Source organism: Gymnodraco acuticeps, unplaced genomic scaffold (assembly GCF_902827175.1).
Source record: "Gymnodraco acuticeps unplaced genomic scaffold, fGymAcu1.1, whole genome shotgun sequence".
NCBI classification, from domain to species: Eukaryota; Metazoa; Chordata; class Actinopteri; order Perciformes; family Bathydraconidae; genus Gymnodraco; species Gymnodraco acuticeps.
The window spans coordinates 1,779,018-1,805,184 of record NW_022990125.1 but is presented as its reverse complement, the minus strand read 5'-3'; the positions used below and the strand labels follow the sequence as shown (position 1 = coordinate 1,805,184).

Genomic DNA, 26,167 nt, shown 5'->3' with positions numbered 1-26,167 from the left:
GCATTAATTTGGCCTCCAGTGAGACTGTAAGGAATCTTGGTGTTATATTTGATCAGGATTTATCCTTTAACGCCCACATAAAATCAATTTCAAGGACCGCCTACTTCCATCTACGTAACTTTGCAAAAATCAGGCATATCTTGCCTCAAAACGATGCAGAGAAACTAGTCCATGCATTTGTTACTTCAAGGCTGGATTATTGTAACTCTTTATTATCAGGGTGTACCAAGAAGTCAGTCAAGTCGCTTCAGCTGATTCAAAATGCTGCAGCTCGTGTACTAACGAGAGTTAGGAAAAGGGACCACATTACTCCTGTTCTGGCTGCCTTACACTGGCTCCCTATTAAATAGATCTACAGAACACAGGATAGAATTTAAAATTCTTCTTCTCGCCTACAAATCCCTTAATGGGCAGGCGCCATCTTACCTTAAAGAACTCATTATACCCTACTGTCCTATTAGGGCATTGCGTTCCAAGAATGCAGGGTTGTTGGTTGTTCCTGAGTCTCTAAAAGTACAATGGGAGCCAGAGCCTTTTCTTATCAAGCTCCACATTTGTGGAATCAGCTTCCGGTTTGTGTTCGGGCGGCAGACACCCTATCCGTTTTTAAGAGTGCGCTTAAGACCTTCCTTTTTGATAAAGCTTATAGTTAGGGCTGATTAGATTCAGCCCCTAGTTTTGCTGATATAGGCTTAGTTTGTCGGGGGACATCTTACTTCTTCCTTCTTTCTATCTATACCTGTGTACTCATGTTCCGATTAACCCAGCTTCCCCAAATTTCTTTCTTTTTGGTGTCTATATACGCCGGGATGCGGAGTCATGGATGATCCTGCGGTCCTGTGTCCTGCATCGCGAGCCCTGGATCTTGAGTCGTGGCTGTGGTCCTGGATCATAGGTCCTGGATGGATATCCTCGTGGATTCATCTTCCTATTATACACTAGGGGTGTAACGGTACACGTACCCGTACCGAAATTATTCGGTACGGGCCCTTCGGTTCGGTACAGGTGTGTACCGAAGTGTACCGAACGAATATAACGTTAAACGTAGAAAATTGAGAACGTGAACAACTTTTTGGAAGTAATCTCAGGTGCTGCGTCGCAGCATTCAGAGTAATTTGCTCACATTGGGTTCAACGCGTCATAGTCAAGTCATTTCATTGGATGAGAAGCATACTATGAGAGCTGGTCAGAGGGATGAGTTAAAATGTAGTCAGTAATTTGAGGAACTGTCGAAAATTAATGGCGAACGCAGATAAAGTTGAGCTCGAAAATCCTCCAGCATCATTGAAGTCTCCGGTTTGGGAACATTTTGGTTTCGCAGTTACGTACAAGGATGACGGATAAAGACAGGTGGACCGAACCAAAGCTGTTTGTCGGCATTGTTCAACTAAAATTGGTTACGCAGCTGGCAATACATCAAACTTGCACACTCTTGAAAAGGCATCACCCGAACGTGAATATCACCGGTACCAAAAGAAAAAAGACTGAAGTGCAAACCCAACTCCCACTAGCATGTAAGCCTCCACTTCTTCAGACCGAGCCAAAGCTATTACAAATGCCAAATATCCTTATGTTGCCATGTTAGCAAAGCGCTACCTGGCTGTGTCTGCTACCTCTGTCCCTAGCGAGAGGGTGTTCTCCACAGCAGGAGACATTGTTAGTGCCAGCAGATCTGCCCTTTCGGCAAGCAATGTGGACAAGTTCATTTTTCTTTAAAAAAACATGAAAATACAATGACAAGCAAGTCCTAATGTCAAGCTGGCTGCTTAGGTACTACTAGTACAGTACAGTTCAAATACAGATTATTTCAGTTCATCGAAAAGCTGCACCTTAATGTTTATTTTATTATATTTTGTATTTATTTGAGTGAATATTCACAGTTTAATAATAATTAAAAACCCAAAACTAATAGTTTATGTTTTGTGAGTACTAGTACAGTACAGTTCAAATACAGATTATTTCAGTTCATCGAAATGCTGCACCTTAATGTTTATTTTATTATATTTTGTATTTATTTGAGTGAATACATTATTCACAGTTTAATAATAATAAAAAAATTAAAAAAATTCTGCTGTACCGAAAACGTACCGAACCGAACCGTGACCAAAAAACCGAGGTACGTACCGAACCGAAATGTTTGTGAACCGTTACACCCCTATTATACACACATGCATTTACAAACATTTGGACTACCTATGTTGCAAATGTATTATCTTTTCAATTTACACACGGCATCTATTGCACGTCTGTCCGTCCTGGGAGAGGGATCCCTCCTCTGTTGCTCTCCCTGAGGTTTCTCCCATTTTTCCCTTTAAAACTGTGGGTTTTCTCCGGAAGTTTTTCCTTGTAAGATGTGAGGGTCTAAGGACAGAGGGTGTCGTATTGTCATACTGATATTTTGTACAAACTGTGAAGTCCACTGAGACAAATGTAACATTTGTGATATTGGGCTATATAAATAAACATTGATTGATTGATTGATGTGCTCACGGACTCCTGGTGGACGTTAAAAACAAACGCTTGGTTGATGCCTTGACGTTTTCCTCCCTCGTGTGTACACTTGGCAAGGCAGCGTACAACGGGCTGTCAGGCTCGCTGTTGGGTGCGGACATTTTTCTCAGGCTGTTGACTGAATTTCCAGACCTGACGCAACCCACCTTCTCCGCGCTCGCCACCAAGCATGGGGTGGAGAACCACGTCACCACCGAGGGTCCCCCAGTCTACTCCAGGGCCCGGCGGTTGAACCCTTCTAAGTTTGCAGTAGCGAGGGCGGAGTTTTCAACCATGGAACGCCTGGGTATCGTCCGCCGTTCTGACAGTCCTTGGGCCTCTCCTCTGCATGTCGTTCCCAAGTCGAATGGCGATTGGCGCCCGTGTGGGGATTACCGCCGCCTCAACGACGCCACGACACCTGACCGCTACCCGGTGCCGCACATTCAAGACTTTTCAGCACATCTGGCCGGTACGTCGGTGTTTTCGAAAGTGGACCTGGTGCGTGGTTACCACCAGGTGCCCATGCATCCCCTGGACGAACCTAAGACAGCAGTGATAACGCCGTTTGGACTCTTCGAGTTCCTGCGAATGCCTTTTGGGCTCAAGAACGCCGCCCAAACGTTCCAGCGCCTGATGGATTCGGTGCTGCGGGACCTGCCGTTCGTGTTTGTCTACCTGGACGACATACTCGTTGCCAGCGCTTCGGTGGAAGAGCACCTGTCACACCTCCGAGCCCTTTTCACGAGACTCAGCCATCACAGGTTGATAATCAATCCTGCAAAGTGCCAGTTCTGGGTGTTTGATATTGACTTCCTCGAACACCGCGTCACCAAAGGCGGGGCAGCACCCCTGCCGGCGAAGGTGGAGGCTGTTGCGGCTTTTCCTCGCCCGCTCACAGCCCGGTCGCTCCGTGAGTTTCTGGGGATGGTGACTTTCTACCACCGTTTCATCGCCCGGGCTGCTCACATTATGCGGCCTGAGTTCCCCAGCGGCTTTCGCCCTCGAGCACGGCCGCTTGACTTTTGCCACTGCGGCTTTCGCCCTCATGCCCGGCCCCCTGAGTTCGCTCGCTGTGGCCTTCGCCCCTACTCGAACTCTGCCTTGCCCCCGGGCCGTCCGCCCGAGACCCCTTCCTGGTCCTCTGCCGTGCCCAGGCCCGGTTCTACAGGTGTGCATTGCACCCTCAGTTGAGTCGTTATGCACCCTCATTTGAAAATGAAAAAAATAAAAATATTACATATATAATAACAATGATAATAATAAGAAGATGAATACAGTTGGAATAAAATAAATTGTAATTGTGGTTAAATAACATTGTCTGCTGCATTTATTTGCTCAATTTAAACGGTAAGTAACGTTATTATGTCAGGTGTGCGTGACCTGTGCCGCTTCGCGTTCGTCATCGGCAAGGTGCTTACACAGCAGTCAATGATGGACATCAGAAAATGGTTAAAACAACCAGCCCTTATCGCCAACAGTAACACTGCATCTACTGCAGGTAATAACAGTTCAGATCATGGGGACATTTCGTTACCCGCGGCCACTGTCGTGGACACTAACGCCCGACTCGCCCACGGAGGCGGAGCAGCCGCAGCCGTCTTCGTTGCCCCAAACACCGCCACCCCTCAGCGGCCCGCAAGTGCCAGTGGACCTCGGCAAAACAGAGCCTGCCCAGGTATATTTAAAAAAGTACCCAACTCGCCTCTACAGTGGGGTAAGGCGCTCATTTTGCAGCTCATGGTTTCAAAACCGAGATTGGCTGGAATATTCATGTAAAAAGATGCCATCTTCTGCTATGCATGTAGACATTTCGGTTCAAGTAAGTCAGATGCCTTCACCACAACTGGCTACAACAACTGGCGCCATGCTCTTATAGGCTACGTGATAAGGGACTGGGAAGGCATGAATCAAGCAAAGAGCACATAGATCCATAGATCTCTTCATTTTGCTCTCAAAGTGCACCAGATTGATGCTTTTAACTTCAATATTTAAAAAAAAAAAATCCGGGGGAACATGCCTTCGGACCCCCCTAGAGGGTGTTAGGTCCACTCCCCACTTAGAAAAATAGCACTTTACCACTGCCCCCTCTCTAATCTCAGATGCACCCGGAGTCATTTTGTTCTGGAACCGGGCCTGGCCGTGCCCCCGGGCTGTCAGCCCAAACCCGTCCTCCAGACCCCCTCCACCCACCCTTTAGGCCCTAGTTATCCCATTGTTGGATCTTGGCTCGCTCCTATTTTGACTGTCCTTTGTCATAAGTGTCTTTCAAGTCCACTGCTGGAAATGTTATCACACAGGGAGCATCATATGCCTCTGATAAATATTTGTGAGATTAAGTCTACAAGAAACTAAAGATCAAAAGGTTCTACTACCTACATTTCCTCTGGTTTTCAGTATATTTAAATGATTTCATTTCATGGGTTTCCCTGCGCTGAATTAATAATGTTGAGCAGAGCGCCCTCTTCTGGGGAAACGAAAATTATTTAATAATGTGTGGGAATTCTTATCAATATTATCAGAATTTGGCCTCACAGATTTGTTATTCTGTAATCTAAATTATAATGTAAAAGAAAAGTAGTTTATGTTCTTAGTGTTTGACAACAATATAATAAAGTTATTTAAATAACTTTCATTGCCCAAGGAAGTATAATCCATTATTTTCCAAAGAAAGCCAAAACTTGATCCAAGAAATTAAAGCTTTGTTTTCTCTTCTTTTAATAATACTATGACCTCACATATTTATCTTTTGACCTTTGGAGGGGCCCAACCCCTTAATTGACCCCTTAAACCTGGACTAAACTAGCTGTTCATAAAGAAGTTTAAACTGGCTAATATTTAGGTATCAGTTGTGTTTCAATACAATGCTTATAGTACATTTAGCTGCTCTAAATTATAAAACATAAATGAAGAAGTATTTCCCCATGCAGGATATTGACTTGTATTGGAGTATTTTTGTAATGCTTTATTGTTACTTAATATATAGAAACAAATTCCTGAGGAACATTGTGTATTTTTGTAGAAAGCTCATCTTCATGTCATTGTGGAAACACATGCCGTCAGTTACTTGGATACAGTCGCTAGAACAACACTGATGATTAAAAACATGACACAGAAACAAACTCTATAGCTTTTTATTGTTTAAAAGTCATTTCAGCAGAAATAACAAACTTGATTCTCTATAAAATAAGGTTATACTAGCTTTGTAGGAATAGAATAATTTGTTAGAATTACTAATTGTAAAAATAAAAGACTAAGGGAGGTGAGTTGTGTGCATAGCTTGTTAACAACCTCCAGACAATGAGAAATACAGAGATTAAAAAGGGGAGAGAATATATAAATGAATACTAAAGGCTGTGGTGATGTAAACCCAATTTCAGACAATAGTCAGTGACTCACCCTGAAAATTGTGAGAAACCACGTGATTAATAAACAAAAATACAAACAGGTAGTGTAAAGAAAAGTGATTCAACTTGTATATAATGAGCTGGATTCAACCAGTAAGAAGATGTGGAAGGTGGAAACCTAAAGTATAAAAAATATTGTCCTTAGCTTAAGTATGTTTTCAGATGAAGAACAGAGTCTTAAAAGCCGATTTTCTTTGAAAACAAGGCCAAAATGATTATTTTATTTGTTTCAGATGCAATTAAGCAATGTTTCGATTTGTTGTTTGAAAGGAAACGAGTTGTAATAAAAGTTTTGTTTTTTTAAAAGCTTAAAAGACAATCATTTGCTGGTTTCAAAATGATTATCCCTCTTTATGATTTTAGAATATCCTTAGTTGGAGCCAAATCTTGGCAAATAACATCTGTGTCATTCAACTAAACTCAAGTGGACTTAACCTGCATTTGAAAATAAAGACTTATTCCTTTTTTTATCTTTTTACAAAAGACATTTTTTGATTTTAAGACTCTTGAGAAAATAAAATGTTGTTCTTACTTTATGTGGAAAAGTATCTGGAGTACAAACGCAAATGGAAAAACTCATTGATAAAAATAACCCATCAACCAGCCGTGTGTGTGTGTGTGTGTGACAACTTTAGTGTTTGTTCATCCGAAGACAGCTGTAAACAAACTAACTAAACATCCATGGGAACACCAAATGAGCACAGACTCGTTGCTCCACCAGGGGGCAACAAAGACTATTAGAGTCTGCAGAAATCCCTCTTCATGGATTCAACTCTGTCTTTCAAAATAAAACCAGCACAGTTTGTACCACAAAACTGTGTTTCTCAGATCGACCTCACATTCAGTTTGAACTTCGGATGGCGAAGAGAACTAAATGGTAACCAAGTCATCCTTCATGGAGATGGAGCAGCAACATGCAGTGAGTATAGGCTGGGATTCCCCTGCACGTTACAACATAGAACACAATTAAAACAAAGAACAAGAAAACAATATTTCTCTCCTCTCCATCACTAGCACTCACAGATTTCCTGGTGCTTCAGGATCATTCAAGAGAAACTTTACAGGCACAAAGTGGGTCCACTGCTTTTCCCCGATCAACAGGGAACAGCAACAACAACAAAAAGACAACAAAACTAAAGCGGTTCAGAGTTTTTGCAGCTTTGTAGTGGTTTTCTAAACTTTTACTTTAAGCTTTAACAAAAATGACTTCTGATGAACATATCATCCTGCAAGTGTTGAGGGAAGAACACAGTTTATGACAGAAGAATACATCAAGCAGCCAATTGGCCAGGTTTCTACCGTTGGTGAACATGAAACATAATGGTCCATATGTCCCCAGCAAATCAGGAAGTCACTCAGGGCTAGCCGGCAATGACTTCCTGTCTCTTTCAGCTCTAATGTAATGTCATTACTGTCACTTCTCACACACATGTTCTCCACACATGGTCTCTGGCAGTCAGTCTTAAAATATCCTTTTGATATTAAATGTACCATGACCACCTAGACGTGGAAAGGTAAAGTGGATCGAGCTAAGTACGATGTAGAACGTGTCGAAATAAATCTGTAAAACAAATGGAATTGAGTAATGAATTTATAATGGAAGTGAAGTTGGACACCAAGTGGATTTAACTCTAGTCTGTCGTATTCAATCATTTGTTTTTGAGCAGTGACATAATATTCTTGACAGTAACTGAAAAGGAAACATCTTTAAACTTTTTTACCTAAATTAACGCAGGCCCTGACAAGACACCAATACTTTTTTGATCTAATAATATCAGCTTGAAAGCAGGCTCCATTTTAAACAGATAAGATACTAAAATGAGCAGATGTTTGGTCTGTAGTGACTTTACATTGTTTAATTGACTAAATGATTCATACTCAAAGAATGAAATGGAATAGAGGAGCGGTTCAAAGTAAGCACAAATATTTCAGAGTCTTACATTTTTAGAAATAAAAAGTGTTTTTCGTTTTGTTAATTTGTATACTAACTGCAAAAAAAGTATACGACAAATAAGAATACTGTACTTCAAGCGGTTGGTATTAAAAAGGGGACTTAAACACAGAAAATATCAGTCATCTCAGACGTAATTTTTAACCGTTTCCCTCCTTTTACGCTACAGTTAGAGCATCAGTCAGAAAAATAAAACCAGGGACAAATGTATGATGTTACTGTCTATCTGTTATCACCTTACAGGTAAAACAGTTTACCATCAAGTGCTATCTCTTTGGATCTAAATCCCATCCAAAGTCTAGTTAGGTAAACACACCACAAGGCAGTACGAGAGAAACATTTGTGCAGAGAAACAGCTGAACGGAGTGCTGCAGACAAACTTCACATAAAGTGCAAACTGACGAGGTTTCTCCCCCTCGCGGCATCAGACCGGCTGAAGCTCCGGGGAAACCAGCGAGACAGAAGACGAGACGATCCACCGCTCCTGCTCCAGGTCTAATGGCTCTCTATCACCACAGGCTCGTACCCGCCGGCAGACACCCTGCAGACACCGAACACACAGGAACCAGAGTCAGAGTGTGTGTGTGGACAAGTTCATTAGTGTGTGTGTGTGATGTGCTGGAGGGTTATCACAGTAATTCACTTTAATCCTTACTTTAATTGGTACCATGGACATTTATTAACATTTTATTGTGTAGCGGCAAACAGATGACAGTCATAAAAATAGGGGGTAGGCTTTCAAATTAAGTCTTTTTTAAAGCTCTGAAACATTTCGTTTATTGCAAGTTTTTATTTTTCCAAACTAATGCTTGAAAGTGAATATAGTTTGTTAAAGTCTGTTGATGTGGCCAATTTGTTTCCGTAAACCAGGAAGTTTATGTACTGCATTTCTTTGCAATTTGTTTGGATTGTACCCACCAAGGATAAGAGTGCCGGCTAAATAAATGCTATGTAAAAGTCAAGTCAAATCTATAAATCATGAATTTGCCTCTAAAGGACTTCCGAATCGTCCCGAACCATCTATGACAGCCAATCATTACATTTATCACACTGTATTTGAGTCTAAAACAAAGAGCTGCAAACATTTAATCCAATCTTAGATCAGCAAAAAGTATTTAATCAGGAATAACTCAATTAAATTGAAAAGGACATATTATGCTCATTTTCAGGTTCAGATCAATAACATGCACAAAAACCTATAAAAACACACAACAGGGAAGGGAAAAGCACAATAGGGCTCCTTTAAACTAAATCTGACCAGATTTGTGTTTCTAAACTTCAACACTTTTTAAAAACGTTATGGGGTTTTGCTCAAATTCTTCACAAGGAAACTGTTTAGCGCCACAAACTGACAACAATAGAAAATGTCTCTATAGCTAAAACTCCAATCTGGAAGGAAGAAACAAAGAGCGGAGGAAGTGTTTAAAAAAACCTCAATAATAGAAAGTCATAACCGAGCTCTCACCTGTTCCCGAGCCTGATGCCGCTGAGCGCAGTCGTTCCGTCTCTGCTGACAAACAGTCGCAGGTTGCTGTCTGAAAGCCAGAGACACAGAAACACAGTGAGCTGCTGCTGAAGGAACCAGAAGGCATCGACACGCAGACAAAACACAGAGCTGAGTGTGTGGGAACGAAACTCCATCCCACTCAGGGATTTTAGCCTTTGCAGACCATTTACATGCACAAAAACCTACTTTATATAAAACACACTACAGGGAAGGGAAAACCCCAAAAAGCATAATAAGGCCCCTTTAAATCTAGTTCTCTTTAGTGTGCACGGGCTGTAATTAACCCCTTTTAGCAGTATACAGTATAGCGACTGCTTTTATTTACTTTTAACCTGTAAAGCAATCACTACTGAGATACAAATGTGCAGCTGTTGTTTTAAGTACTGTTTTTGTCCTTTTGAAACTCACAATAAAGGGAAAACATACAGAAAAGGTTGAAACAGAGTTGCGCTATTGATGTTGGATTACTCTGAATCTTATCGTGCTCCACAGTACCTTCAGTGTTGTTGACATTTGCAAAGTTTTGGCTTTGAACAATTTTCTCCACAATATCATCTGCGTCCATGCGGGTGTCGTTTACCCAAGAGGGGTGACTCTCCACCGAGTCCTGCTTCCTCCTGAACCAATACAGTAAATGGAAAATGCATGAGTAGTTAGAAGAGGCCAAACCACAGTACTCTCCTGAGCAGAGGACTTATGCACTGTACTCTGTGTTCGTACCTGGACGGCCTGTTGGGGAGTAAGATGGGCCGCGGAGGTCGAGGGGGTCTCTCTGGACGTCCAGCGTCCTTGTCGCCCTCTGCAGGGGTGTCAGCAGGGGAGGCCACGCCCCCAGAGGCGCTGCTTCCTGTCGAGGTGTTCCTGCGGTGTGTGAGGTCCGACAGGCTGGAGGAGCAGGAGTGCTCAGTGCTGTAACCTGCAGGGACACAGGCTTTTAACACAACGCTTTTATCTTCTTTACAGTGGCTTCTAGTCAGCTCAGAATTGATTTCATGGTTCTTTTGATTATTAACAGAGCACTCAATGGTGTAGCTCCGATCTTGTATCTCAGTATTTCCCTGCTGGCACTTTGATATGGTCAGGCAGAGGCCTTCAGTCTATTCCAGTCAGGACAGCTCTCGAGATAACAGGCTCTGGAACACCATGCCCAGGCTTATACTAGATTAGATATCCTTTATTATTCCAAAATGGAGAAACTGTTATGCTACAGCAGCATGTTAACAAGGAAAAGCAATACAACAATATTTTATATATATATATTATTTTTTTTAGGTAGAATACAAAATAGCAGGCCAACCTACCACTAACAAATGTAAAAATAGAATATTGTATTGCATACATTATTGCAAAGGGAAAACTGAGCATAGTCCAATTAAGAAATAAAATAAAAACAAACTACAAAGCTTTGAGCGATTTATTTATTTTAAAGAGGACATATAATGCTCATCTTCAGGTTCATAAATGTATTCTGTGCCTCTACTGTGACATGTTTATATGATTTAATACAAGCTACATGTGACTACTACATAGAAAACCTAGGGACATGAGTACTCAAAACAATTTATATAGTTTGTAGGTGAACTACTCCTTTAAATGATACTTATTACACCATGGACACTATTAGTTACATGTATTCACTTTTCATAAAAAAAGAACACGATTGAGTATACATTTTGATTGTAATTCTGGCCACTTTCTATTTTATATACAGTATCTTATCTTGACTCTTTTCGTTATGCACCAAAACACTAAGACAAATTCCCATATAGGATATATATAGTGCACTTAACACTGGAATGTATGCTTTCAGTGGCCTTAAGGGTTCCCCACGTGACAGAAATATAATCATCTGTCAACAGGTTGGCCAAATAGACGTGTGGACCATGTGACCATGCATGATCACCCAGTGGGATAAGCGCAAATGAAGGGTTCCAGAAATTGTGTATAGCACACAAAGTAACAGTGACAGCTAGAGACCTTTAGACGATTGTCATCACTCTTTCTCTACCAATGTACCTGTATCTCTACATTTAAAAGTGCCTCAACAGAAAATGCCATGACAATGTTAGATTTAAAGAGGACATCTTTTGCCCTTTTTCAGGTTCATATTTGAATTGTGTGCCTCTACTGAGAATGTTTACATGCTTTAATGTCCCACCCCTAAGCCTATCATGTAAAACATGTTGGAGCACTAGCCAATAGAAGTGATGTCCAATAGAAGGGATGTCACTATGTTATGTAAGTAAACAAAGAGTTCAATGGAGGCGTTACAGGTGGGGGGGGGGGGAGTGTGTGTGAGAGAAACTCCCTCTGGGGATTTTAGCCGTTGCAGACCATTTACATGCACAAAAACCTATAACACACTACAGGAAAGGGAAAACTCCCAAAAGCATAACAAGGCCTCTTTAAATCTAAGCTCAAAATGCTTTTATTGCACTGCCTGCCTACCCTAGTTTGACTTGATTATGGGTGCTATTAAAAGTATAATTAAGTATAATATTATTATTAAAAAGAAATCAGATGAGACCTTAAAAATATTACAGATTATCAACGCGATACTTTGGCGAGGTTACTTCCTACAGGAGTATTGGAAAACTACAGGTCTTGTATAATAAAGAGTTTAATCCCCCACAAAAAAGGGCTCCATGAGACATTTGTTAGTGAGTCTTGTACCTGAGATTTTGCTGTGCTGGCTGGCATAGCTGGAGTTACGAGAGTGACCAGAGAGAAAACCTTCTGCAGGGCCGGAGTGGCTGGCTTCTGATTCATCAAGGAGACCTGAAGGCACCAAAACAAGAAAAAACTAAATGGTTACCACCTCACATATATTTATTTTATGTCAAAATGTTTATTTAGTTGCTTCCTCTGCAGGATCAGACATCAAGCAGTCTTGGTTTACTTCTGTTTCTGTAAATGCAAACTGTTTTTCAGCAACTGCCTTTGTAAACTACCTTTTGTTGAAATAAAACCTGTTGTTTTTCAAGTATTTTATTTCAAAATGAAGAAGTCCTAAACATTGCCAGCAAGGACAATGATTCTTTTTTGTTTACTTCTTCCAGGAAGTTATGTCTCTGATTGAAACACTCTTATCGCTGAGGGGCTTAGCCAAGTTCTAAGACTCAAGACTGTATCAGATGTTTTTGTACTACTTCTTAACCTCATTTCTTTTTGACACCATTTGACTGAGATTTACCTTTTACTACCACAGTTTTGGAACCAATGGTTTAAGATAAATGTGTAGTTTAAGGGCCAGATTCAAAATGTAACCTGGTCTCGGAGTACAATACAGACTAAAATAATCCTCTTTAAATGTTTCAGCTGAGACCTGAGCTGTACCTGAGCTGATGATTGAGGGTCGAGGCTTGGAGGCTCGGCCCAGAGAGACCCCCCCAGCAGGCCCGGGCTCGGCCGTTCCCTCCCCCTTACAGTCCAGCTGCAGGGTGTGCTCTTGTCCCGGGATGGAGATGGATTTGGCTGCGCAGGGGGGCCTGCAGGAAAAAAGTAAACACAAGTTATCAGTCTGGAAAAGATTAAATGAGCACAGAGCTGCTTAGCTTGGCAGCCTCTTCACATTCATTGGATTGCCTGCGGGGGAACTGAGTCATTGCAGCAATAAAGGACGGACGAGTGGAAATATGATGTTCAACAATCTGGTTAAAAGGTTAAAAATGTCCTTAAAACACAAGGAAACCAATTATAATGTATGCAGAACTCCATCAACAGAAAAACAATGTAACTTTACAGATTCACTATTAAAAATATCTGCAGTTAATTAAGTGGAGAAAGTATGGCTTGGTTTATATTGATCAGCTTTAATTCAGTGTTACTAACTTTTCCATTGTTAATGTTTCCAACAACAACAGGGGGAAAAGAACCCACACAACTTTGGCGTATAAAGTTTAACAAAGTTACAATAAAGTACCCTGAAATTAGTGGGTATAGAAAGAACTGTAATTAAGATACAACTGCATATTAATGTATATAAAAACACAATACTTCTACACACTTCTACTACTGCAGTTCCAGTCTGATCTCCATCTAATATTGAGAGCAACAGGCTGATGTGATAGACGCTCTGTGATGAACTTTGTGTACTATACATTGAGAAATGACTGAGACATGAATAAAGCACATCGTATATCTCACACTCTTTCAAATACTCACGTCTTAAAACACGGATCTCCAGACAGGAGGGTCATCCCAATTATCACCTTTAAAAAAGAGATACAAATACATTTTACCACACAATTTAATTTCAGTTCCTATTGATTAACCTATATTTTTGCTATTAAGAAGAGTCAAAGTGCATGTTTTGACCCAAATGTCTGTTAAGGAACTGGAAAAGTGTGGAGTGCTTTCCCAGTAAGCTCACTGACGTACGAGTTAACAGTATGTCTTCCAGAGGAATGAGATGACAGAGTTACTCGTGACTATCTTGGCCCTTTGTTTTACAGTGCAGTGTATCCTGACGGCCTCTGGGCGGCGCTGCAGAGAGAATGATCCAGAAGCTCCTTTACCCACAGAGACATTAAACTGTTCAGCTGTGTGTGAAGATGACTGCTTTTCGTTTGGTGTTGATGTTGACTTTTGGGTTTAGATGTCTTCAAAGTGATTTTATTTTTGTTTAGCCAATAGTCAAAAACCACTAAATCATTTAGGAAACATGGGGCCCTATTTTCCCACTTGTCAGGAGGATTTCCCAACAACCCGAGATTAAGGGTTTGCCTCCTTTAGACCGGTAAAGACATTGGACTTATTGTGGTGAGGAGGAAGTGCAGTAGCTTTATTATTCTTTACTTAATCTTTGTTTTTTTTTCTTACCCAGGTGTTGAGCAATACTTACAATATTGTCTTGGGCGTTAAATATTTGACTCCCTACTTATATGTATGTTATAGCAAAGTCCAATAAATAAAGTTTAAAAAAAGATAAATAAGTCAATAATCATTTTATTCCAAGGTCATCTTTACGAAAAATACATCCTAATAGTTGCATCCCAAGTGGATCTTCCCAATATTCTAAAATGTTAACTTTAGAATATATATAAAATCCTAAGTTTATATTTTAAATAGTATATTGGTCTATTAAAGAACCTTTTTACTTATAGAGTGGTGCAGGGATGACGTTTTTACCCGGGCTGCGCATGGGTTCCCTCGAGAAAAAAGCAATGGGATTTCTCCATATGATTTTGGAAAATAGCTCGAAATAATATTCACATGTCTATCCTACTTTTATGATTTTCGAAGCATAAATCTAATCGCAAGAAGCAAAATGCTAACGTTATGCTATAAAGGAACTACAGCAGGGTCGCTGCTTCAACGTCACGCCAACTTAAGATCCATATTAAAACATACAGATTCTAAATTGTACAAGTTGAAGCGTTTGTTTTAACAGTTTGCAGGAGGCAGGTACTTGCTTTCAAGCAGAACAGGGCAAACAAACTTAGCGGGAGTGTTTACGTGTTCTGTGTAATGACGTACAACGTCCTCAACTTCTGTAGTCCTATTCAGCCACTTGTTAACAACAACATCGTTTTTCAGACACGTCAACTCTTCAAGAATCACCACTGCTGATGGATTTAATGTCGTAGAACAAAACGTGATCCGTCTCTTCAATTTGTGTCAACCACAGACCTTATTTCCAGCTATTTTCCAAAATCCTATGGAGAAATCCCATTGACTGAGAAGAGGGAACCGGTAGTGGTAAAATGCTAACTCACTTCCGGGTTTTAGGACTCGTCACTGCACCACTCTATTCTGTGTATTTAGAGTGTGCATCATTTAGACACCCACTGTTTGTTTGTCCTTTGGACAGAAACACCAAAGCACTTAAACAGAAGTCACCAGGTTGACATGACAAAGAGCCTATTGATCCTCTACATTTCCAATCAGGTCTCTTCTGATTAAACTCGTGGAGTGGAAGCAATCAAGGAAAAGGTCAAAGTGTCAGAGTTAATGATTTAGCTTGTGTCAGGCATCACATTTACGACACAATAAAATGTATGTTTCTACAGTGAGGGAACAGACTTTTTGTCTTTTTTTGTCCCCGAACACCCTTCTCCTTGCCTTCAGTATAGAGTTGTCCTGCCGTGTGTTCTTGGTGTCGTATCCTTCCAGCAGACAGCAGCGCACAGTGGAGCCAGAACCCGCAAACTCCGCCATGTTGAGGTCTGTGAAGCCCAGCTGAGTGGAAAAGAAGAAAAAACAAGTTAATTCTAGATTCACTAATGGACGGGTTCATTGGCATTTTATTTTTGGCATGAGAGATCTCTGTGGCACCCATCATTTACTAAATGACCGTCGTTAAAAAAAGTCACAAGCTTCTGAAGTCTTTATATATGACAGGGTTTAGAAACCACATGTCACTCTTAACAGACATCAAACCTATATTTTTGTTGAATTGATGAAGAGAATGACATGTTACATTTAAAAAAAGGTAGCTGGTTATATTCTCTGGATATACAGCCAGTGAGAAAATCATGAAAGGAAGGCCAGAGCAACACTGATGATAGTATCACATTTGGGAACGACTCCTTGGAATCTATGGCACACCTAAACAGTGTGCACTCTGGAAAGGTATTAGGACGGCCTCTCCCTGCATGATGCAGTCTGTTTGTAATCTTTTCTCCCTTTACCCTCCCAAAAATCAAAAGATTCAGAACATTGTTTGAAAATAAATGGGAAAATAGTCACAGAGAAAGGGGGAGTTAGGACGAGCTGTAACGGCACAAAAAGCTGAACAAAAACAACTTTACATGGTCTATAATTGTGGTTTCTTACTAAATAAAACAATTCAGTAAAGAGGAAAGAGGCCCTATTATTCTAATTTCCTGGATGTGTGTAAATTGTGTTAACCAGTTAAGCCCCAAGCCTGTTTTTAAGGTCTCAGACACTCGAAAATGACATTCCCAGAACAAATGACAATAACTTCCCTTTTAAAAGGGGGAAATTAATCTCAGTAGTATTATATATTATACAGTATTACTCAAAGTAATGATACATCTCTGAGTTGGATGTAGAAAAGTCAGAATCAATATAGAATTTTTTTATTTTAAAGTAAATTCAGATTGAACACAGTAAAAAAAAAAGTAAATTATAGTTTCCGTTCAAAAAATAAACCATTACTTATAGTGAACACCACCCTTGAATGATGGGATAGTGGACTAAAAGCTTTAGGAATCCAAACTATAACAAATAATAAGTACCCTGTATCAAGATTGATGCAAAACAAGTGACATTTGACCTTTTTAGAGATATTTTCTTTTGCATTTTCTTTTGCATTTTCCATATCTCTGGCCCCCCTCGGTCGATTTTGATGATTGACATCTCTTTTGAACCATTAGAGCCAATAGAATCGAGGGAAGTTCCTAGAATCCATCTAAACATTGAATGAATGAGTGATGCGCAGCCAGAATGCCCAAAACCGGAAGCTGTCATACACTCTCGTAGCTATCATAGCAGCTATATATGAAAACTCTGTTTTTTGCCATAAGTATGAAGATGGATTATCAGTAATCATTTCAAAATGACACAGGCACATTGGGTTAACCTATGGATTAACCTTCAGCAGCGTTTTATGCGTTTTATTGCCATTGAACACAACTTTTGATCAGAAAACAGCTAAGGTAAGACTTATTTTCCATTTTGGTCCCGTAAAGCTACGTTGTGTGATGTCTGGGTTTGCTTCCCCTGCCGCGAGTTTTGGTCTCTCAGTGATGATACTAATACTTCTAGATACTGTGGAATCTCAGCTTGCTAGCTGATATCTTGTTTGTGCAGATCCGATAAGTAATAAAGTATTTATACCGTGAGTTCTGTGCTAAGTTTAGCTCAGGGCTAATTCAGAGGCTTGTTATTACCCTTGTGTTTTGTTTAGCTAAAAATAGTTAATATTGTCTGATAGCTGAGTTTCTTCCCGTTAAGTGGGTATGACACATTCATAGTTTGTTAAATGTTAAGAAGCCCCCAGACGCTGTTTCTTACAAGATGTCGCATGGGGCTTAATGTTTATGCATGCTTCTTAATAATATTAAGCTATCTTTGGCTCTTTACTTGGTGTAACAATGAAACTTTCCCCTCTGTGGGACGAATAAAGGTATTCTGATTCTGAAACCGGCATTAGAGATCCAGATTTAGAAGGTAACACTGAAATGGACCGTACATGCCTACATGACTTTACCTTTAAAAATAACCTCACAGCTTCTTGCCGTGTGGAAACTGCCTTTGCCTGAAGCTCATTTGGGATGTTATTTTAAATTAACTACAATTTACAGCTCCTCTCAATCTAAATGTTCCCATGCTTCATTCTCCAGGTTTCCCTTTTCTTGAGGAGCTTCTGTTTTCATAGGTGTGTATTTAAAAGGAAGCCAACTTCTAAAGAGGGAAGCTGGGTATATATTTAGCAAAAAGGAAACCTAAATGGAGAATAGGGAAAACAGAGGAAACGGTTCCTGTCCGGCAACAACGTCCACGGATCAACAAAAGTTTATCGACTTGAGGGGTTTGACCTTGTAATTTCATTGCACGAGACGTGACTCATTTGGTAGGAGCTATTACAGTTACGGTTAGAGAAGTGTTGGCAGGATGTTCTGCAGATTCCGGCCAAAAGTGAACGTAGGGAGGACGCATTTTTGATTTATTGTCAAGCCCTGCTAGTGCAGAGCTTGACAAAGTGCAGCGAGAAATGCTAATATTTACACAATGTGGCATTAAGGTTTACACGGAGCTCATCGGCAACTTCATGAATGTGAGACACAAGCTCTTACCTTCGTATATGCTTTTCCTCCTTTGAGTTCCTGCAGGGAAAACAGGAAGACAGTAATGAACCTGGTGATCCAACTGATCCAACTTCATATTACAGTGGCCTCCAATTACAGGGCTCCCAAAGAGAGAGTCAAAATTACAGGCTGAGACCACACTCAGGGTGCCTCAGAGCATGGCATCGAGGCGCCGTTCACATGGGAGATTTCAGCATCACTGAAATATCCTGGATCCTGGATATACCTCGGACTCAAAAAGTATGTACATTTATTTTGGTTGTATCTAGTTTGTTGGTGGATGCAGTTCTTCAGGGCTGGGTATCGGTACAAGAGTTGGTTCTATACTGGTCAAGGGTCATTCATGCCTTTACAGTATTCCCACGCAACAAGTTTGAATAATTTGATTCTTCTTTTGGGGCAAAAGCCATTTCAATAGGGAAGAACAGCTGATTCAAAATGTTTGAACAGTAGTGTGAATCAGTACGGCTCCAGCATAGCTCCAGACCAGTGGTTCTCAAATGGGGGTACGCGGACCCCTAGGGGTACGTTGGAGTACTGCAGGGGGTACGTGAGATTTATTTTATGTTAATGAAAAAAAAACATAATTAATGCATTTAAACAAACTACTAATAGTAGATTAACTACTTTATTCAAAGGTTTACAGTAATTCTGGATAACAACATGGGAACAATAAACGGGGTTCTCTCTTTTCCTCTCCCTCTCCTGACAGCCCGTCAGGCTCGTGCAGCTCGCTGAACCTTTTTTTTTTATAAGTGACCCGACAGTAAAGAATAAATATATGTATAACTAGTTTAACTAGTTCCAGAGTAGATAAACTAGCTAAGTGTGTTAGGTCTAACTCTTAGTGTATTTTGCTCCACTCAACGGTCCGTCACAGCGGGGGAGCTGTGATCATGCAGAGCTGCGTGTTCTCCGTCAGCAGCAGCTGATCTGCTTTCTGATCTCTCTCTCGCGTCCGGTTAGACTTCACTCGCTTTTATGTCCAAATCTATCCGATCTAGCTAGTTCTAGTTAATGATATGACTGCCTGCTTATCAAAAGGACCTAAACAATAAGCGTTGCTTGGCAACGGCGTGTCGCCGCAAAGTATTGCATAATGTTTTTATGAGGGGTCAAAAACCCATGCTCAAAATGCTCATATCTTTTTCTCTTCATTCCCCATGCCCCAAAGTAAATAAATATACTAATTTTAGGAAAAGTAACGAAGTTTGAGCAGTGTGGGTTTTGTATTAACAGAGCTACACATATTTCAAAACGCGAAGTGTAATAACTGCAGTTTGCCTCCCTGTCAGAATGACAAAGGTCCTCAGTGAAGCTCAAGCCCATGTTTCACTACATTGTAAGTACAACTTATTAAAAAGATCAGTTTAATGCAACTAATGTCGTCTCAGTGTTATTGCATGATGTTAAAATTGGTTTGCCATGAATTTAGTGATGGATTGTAAACATTTGAAATGTAGCATTTAAGTGTTTCTCAGTTACAATGTTGTTGTTTTAATAAATCAGACACTGATGGTGCAGCGCTGTACTGTACCTCTTTATATAGGCATGTTTTCCCTAACAATTTTTTTTGCGTTGATCAGGGGGTACTTGGCTGAATTTTTTTTTCAAAGGGGGTACATGAGTGAAACAGTTTGAGAACCACTGCTCCAGACAACCTTTTAACTACTTCTAGATCAGTGATAAATTATATTTGCAGTTAAGAGCATGGCAGTACTGGTGATTCCTGTAACTGTACCTGTTGTTAAATGACTCAAACTAACCAATAAATGGGTAACATAAACAGTATCAGACATGGTGGTTCATAAAAATAGCTTATTTGTTGCTTAATTTCTTTTGTAATTCAGTACTACTCCATGTCAAATCTTGTTAATGAATGGCTCAGATGATTATCACCTGACTACCTTCAAGTCAAAACTAATTAAAATCATAGTTTTTTTATAGACACTGATTGACCTGTTGTATAAAAGTCGTACCTTCCTGACTGACAACCTGCAGACAGAGGGATCCAGGACTCCGGTGTGGGGGTTTGCGCTCATTTTGGACACAAAGGTGAACCTCTTCCTCCAGCGAACACAGTTCTCTCGAACCTCCTGTCTGTGAAGAAAAAACACACAGCAGGGGCACATAAATCTCTGCGATTTACAATTTATGTACTGTACATTGCCATGAATGACTTATTTCGAAAAGCCTTTCCATTTCTGCTTACTCCTCGCTTCTAGAGTTGCAGACTTCATTCAATAAAAGTATGATTCATTGTTTTATTTGCTGAGGCAATACAACTGAAAATGACACTGATGTCAAAGCAACCATAAAGTGTGTATTTATGCATAGACCAGGACTTACTTCCTGGCATGTAGGTCAAACCCAAACGTTCTCAAGGCTCGGAAAACCCATAATTCTGATTTGTTATACTCAGACTTCAGAACAGCACATTCTTTACAGTTATGTTATCCCAGTCTCATAGCCTCATGACCAGTGTGTCCAACGAGGATCAGATTTATCAGAGCAACACTGAGAAAACATGTTGTGAGCAAGTTTTTCCAAAACGACTGAATAACAGAGCGGATTCCCATGGCTAATGACACTGGGTACATTTTCTCATTTCAGTGAACTGGTGACATTGTCAACAAGACTGTCCTGATGGAACGACATTACACACATTTTAAAGTGGTAGAGTTTTCAGGATTTCCCCTCCTCCTTTGCTGATAAGAAAGCTGTCAAAGAAACCATGTACGATGGTCAAAAGATTTCTGTGAAAACACAGAAAATGCCAGTGGAAAACCTTTAAGTATCCATACATCCTGGTTAAAGGCTGGGAACACAGCCGTAGGAGTAAAAACAGACCTGGCACCGATCTTTTTGTTTCTGAAAACAAAGGCTGAAGAAAAGTCATAGAAACACCAAAACATGCAGCAAGAGGGCAATGAATGTTGACTTGTTTATTATATCACTTGTGACATGTGTTGTGTTGCCAGAACAAGATTTCTGTGAAAATGCAGCTCCACATTGTAATCTGTAAATTAGGCTTGGAGTTGAAAACAAATGTACAATAACTAGAAGATGGGATCAAAAAAAACATATCCTTTAAACTATTTTTGATAACTCCATATGTTCTTGGTCTAACATGTATGAATTAAAATGAAAACAAAGTGCAGCTGAGGCTAAAGGGAATGTCAACGCAATTGCTTGATCATAAATCAAAAGGGAATGTCACTAAATGAGAAGCTTAGTTTTATTAGAACCGTTCAATATTTGTTGGTATGGTTGATATTTCACTCAAAATCATAAAAACTTCAAAGTCAGCAAAGACGTGTCTAAAAGCGTTTTCGCTGTAAGCAAAAGTTATTCTACCGTGTAATTTGTAGTTAATTATGAGCATCGCTGCTTCTAAAACTAGAAGACGTCCGAAAAAAGACTGGACTATTGAAGTTGTACTCTAAAATACTATATACTAATTATGGGGTGGAAAAAAATGCATGTACATGTAGGTCTTTATTATTTCTAAGTTACGAGAATCGACACTGTTCTGTGATCGACCATCATTTTGTCAACCTAACATTTCAGTTGAATACCATCCTGTTTCTGAGCACAGTCATTTGTGTGAATGTTCGGACGATCACCAGTAAGAGGAAAAGTTGACAACAATGTTGTTGCTGAAAAAGGAAAACGTCAAATCTTGGAACAAACATTGGATAATGTCAACATGCTGATAAGAAGTCGATCAACTTAACAGCCCACTGTTTACCAAGTCATTTAAACTGCATGACGCCTTTTCATTCCCACACATGTAAATCACAGTCCATTGATGTGGGGTGTAGCTGTATTTTGAGCTAAAGTCAGCCTCTTATGGCGCATTTCCTCTACAGGGCCTCGCTCGGTATGGCTAGGCCTTGTTAGGACTGGCTCACTTTATGCTGCGTTTCCATTAGAGTTTAGTAGCTGGGGCAGTAACTATAGTAACACAGTGTAGGCGGAGCCGTGACGTCATCTTCAATGCGAACCACAGAAAAACAGCATCAGCCGTTAGCTGTTAGCACTCAAGCTCACAGCTCCTCATATCATATCTGTTCAGAAACTAGACAAAAGTTAAACAAGTACAAACCACAGACTGCCTGTGTCATGGTGAATACAGTCGCTGGTTTATTTATGTCTGTATAGGCCGTTGTTGTGAGTGTGGACGGTCGGAGCATATACTGCGTTAGCTTAGCCGATCTCCATTCAGAAAACAACCATTTTAAAAGGGTTTTCGCCTGCCGTCTGTCTGCAGACTTGTCAAAGCATTAATTCATGGTTTTTACTAACCGGTATCAGTATGTTGTTACTTCGGCATCATTTTGAAACGTGTATTACAATTAAATCACGGTCAAATATGTTCATCTTGTTGTAGTTGTAGCCCCCTTGCCAGCGTTTCTCTCTCTAGTTTAGCATACTCAGCCCGACTCAGCCTGGTTGTTGGCCCGGAAAGAACCATGATTTTATGGGGCTAGAAAAACTGTGAAATAGTACCCGCTAGCCGGAACTACGCCAAGTGGAAACGCAACCAAAAACGGGCCGGCACGGCACGCTTAAAGCGAGCTCCGCGCTGTAGTGGAAATGCGCCATAAGAGATGTCCCACCCCTTAGCCTATCACATACAATGTGTTGGGGCGCTAGCCAATAGAAGCACAAGTGTTTCATAGTGATGTCATTGTGTTACGGAAGTAAACAAAAGAGTCCAATGGAGGTGTTTCAGGCAGGGGGGTGCTTATGCAGACCATTTACAGACACAAAAAACAATATAACACTCTACAAGAAAGGGAAAAACACAAAAAGCATAATAGGGCCCCCAAATGATACTAAGTACTGAATATAAAGTTGCATAAGAGTGTTCTTCTGTTGGAACTCTTAAAACCTAACTATTTTTACATGCTCCACAATCTATATATGATTTACTCGATGGTAAGAAGTACGCCGAGGGAGAAAGAGATCAATTGGCTGTATAGCTAATGTCACATTTTTAAACCCCGAAATATTAACAGTGTGCTGAGGATCAAAGTGAAATAACATCCATAAACCTTGGACCAGATCAGGGAACAAAAACATGCATTTTTAAAAGTTTAATTAATGAGTATATTTGCTCATTCAAGACCGGTCCATGGTTCATCGTCTGGATTTCCTGACACTCTACCCATTAGATTGAAGTATTTCCTGTTTACTCATTTCAGTCTGATGATAGCGCTTGAAGCAAAGTAATCAGAAAAAACATTAGGATGTATCCTCTGGGGAAACATTAATGTAAATGTAATGGCAATCTGGCCAAAGGTTACGGAGAAGTATTCTGAAACAAAGTGTTAAAGAGATTGACTCGGGAAAAAACGGATCTTTAAAGTCCTATTGCCAAGAGAACAGAAGCAATTGCGTTGACACAACTAATGGGTTCAAAGACAAATTGATTTCCACTCATTTTGATTGTTTTAAAAAAAAAAAAAGCAGTTATCATGTGACAGAAGGTGCTAATGTACAACTGACACGCATAACAATTAGCAGCTGCTCCTCACACTCCCCTCCCCCCATCACCGTATTCACCATTATCCACCATCTCTCCACAATGTGCTGTGGGGTTTCTAACATGCATCTGCTCTCTCTTACTTTAACCACTTTTGATTATTTTCAGTTTTCTGAGCAACATTTTACTTGAGCTATGCATACACTTTTGCTTTGCTTGTACAATAAACTGTTGGCATCAATAGTAAAATGACCAATAAAATCCTCTATATGTATCATTTCAAAATGTTCCATGAGGACATCTTTTGTTATTGCCATTGCAGAATCAGTGACATCTATTAAATCACTTTGCAACATTTGTTTTGTTATTAATGCTAGCACTGCTAAAATGTCTTCCATTTTATTTTGTTGGTTGATTTAATGTGTCTGTGTACAGACCCTGTATGGCATGCAGGGTCTTTTCAGTTTACATTTTATTATTTGATTTATAATTCATCAACTTATGGCTCACTTAAAGCAGGTATATTTGCTGATTGAAACATCTCATATGAAGTTTTAATGGATGTCTATTTAATATCATGATAATAGATATAGATAGCAATAGCATATGAATATAGCATAGGTATGTTATGATGTGTTGTGTAAGTCAGATATATTAACAGGACACTATCTTGCTATTCTGCAAATGGTGACGGTAAAACGTCAAAGATTTAAAAACGCCAGAAAAAAGCTAACAAAGAAGAAGACTGTGAGCTATTTAAGATAGATGAAAACCATGCTGGATTAAAACCACTTCAAGCTTTTCAAATGTTTAGTAAAGAGGGAAATGAACTATTCAAGGATACACATGATGCGTGTTGTTGAATAACACTGAATGTTAACATAACTTTTGTTTGTTTACAAGACAACTCCGCAAGGCCTCTTTAGGCTTTGTCTACTAATGTTCATCCAAACAACATGAATTCAAGGCCTATGAAGGCATAACTCAAAATATAGCCCATGCAAGGGTGGATTCACAACTAACAGACACACACAAAATACAAAACATGTATTCAATCCTGTTTAAGTTCTAATCCTACATTAACTATTAGTGTAGAGAGGTGGAAATGAGGCTTGGAAACAAGAGAGGTGGTCAGAAGAGAAAGAACACAAAAGCACACGCACACTCTTTCTCTCAGCTCTTATCAGGACCCTCACACCATTGGTTGTCCAGTGTGTAACGGGGAGCGTTCCTAAACCACATTCCTCAGTCCAGATGGCTTTGTTCTAACTCCATGGAAACCTCACACTCTTCAAATCCAGCGACGCTCTGCCAGCAGCCCAGAGGGGGAGGAGACGCTCACATCGACACTCTGTCTTTGAGCCTCTGGACGTTTTTATAAGGCCTCCGCCGTTTGTTTGTGATCTCACCTACAACCTTTGTGTCTTTTCTGTGACTCTTTTTATTCGCATTTGTGTAAGGGAGACTGTGGTGTAACATTTAACAGAAATGCGTCAGCGGAGGCCTTAACAGAGAGCTTTCTGGCTGAGTATCAAAACTCTGACTTTAGCCTTTCACATGAGACGAAGATGTTTTGTAATCAACAACAGAACCTTTCATAGAGTCATGCTGTTTTCTTTCAGTTTAATACAAGATTAATATCCGCCCTAACTTGCCCTACATATGACTTTAAATGTAGCTAACCATTTGTCTGGTAACACCTAACATCATCCAAAAACTTTCATCTGAAGTTTAACTGAACACATGTGATCGGATCTCGCTTTAGCAGAGCCCCTGCAGAACAAATAAGGGAAACAGTGTTTCATCGTCTTACAAGCTGGTTTGGATCACCTTTCTCTGAGGAACACACACACACACACACACAGTTGAGTAAGCGCTCCTTGATTTCTGGCCAGGACTCATTAGTGTACACACTAGTGAAAGAATATGGCCATATGCGTCCCAGAGCCCTTCCAAATGTGGTCTGAGAGATCAGATCTTAACGCTTTCTCGATGTTTCTGCTGTGCTTTTACCGTCCGAACTAAGAACTGTCCACCTGTGATTGGATGACAGAAAACGCATGTTTACACCAGGCCTGAACAGGGCCTGGGTTAAAGCAGGCCACAGTAACAGCAGACAGACACTGGAGCTGCTCTCACTCCAGCTGAACAGAGCTTACATAAACAGAGGACTGAGGGCGGCATCATAACGCCTGCAAAGACTAATACAAAGGCCGTCCTTGTGCGTGTACTCTTCCATGCATTTGTCCTGCGGGCACTACTTTGATCATGTTGAACCAAATCAGTGTTTCTGAGAAAAACTGCCTCAACCAAACATAATTTCCAACAGCTGAAAATAGAGTAAAACCTGATGTTTCCCACACACGTCATCCTGAAGATTGAGCAGAGACTACTAGATGTTTACAGAAAAAAAAGAGACGCCGTCCTGTGTTGAAAAGACACAGCATCTAAAAAATGACCATGGGTTTATAACTTTTAACCAAAAACAGAGATTAAAACAATAGCAAAGTCAGATGGCAGAATGATTTCCCCTCTCTTTGACAAGTA

The 26,167-nt window shown here is 40.3% G+C and overlaps 1 protein-coding gene across 1 annotated transcript; it reads right to left on the bottom strand.

Annotated features, from left to right (window-relative positions):
* Positions 1-5,608: 5,608 nt before the first annotated feature.
* On the bottom strand, positions 5,609-20,285 carry LOC117546415 (protein FAM102A-like). Its single transcript, XM_034216635.1, has 10 exons — positions 20,109-20,285; positions 18,118-18,147; positions 15,419-15,535; positions 13,520-13,566; positions 12,692-12,843; positions 12,029-12,133; positions 10,076-10,271; positions 9,851-9,972; positions 9,314-9,383; positions 5,609-8,389 (listed from the first exon to the last, which is right to left on the bottom strand). Exons 1-10 carry the CDS (start codon positions 20,259-20,261, stop codon positions 8,344-8,346), a joined length of 1,038 nt encoding a protein of 345 aa, XP_034072526.1. The 5' UTR covers positions 20,262-20,285; the 3' UTR covers positions 5,609-8,343.
* Between the last annotated feature and the right edge of the window lie 5,882 nt (positions 20,286-26,167).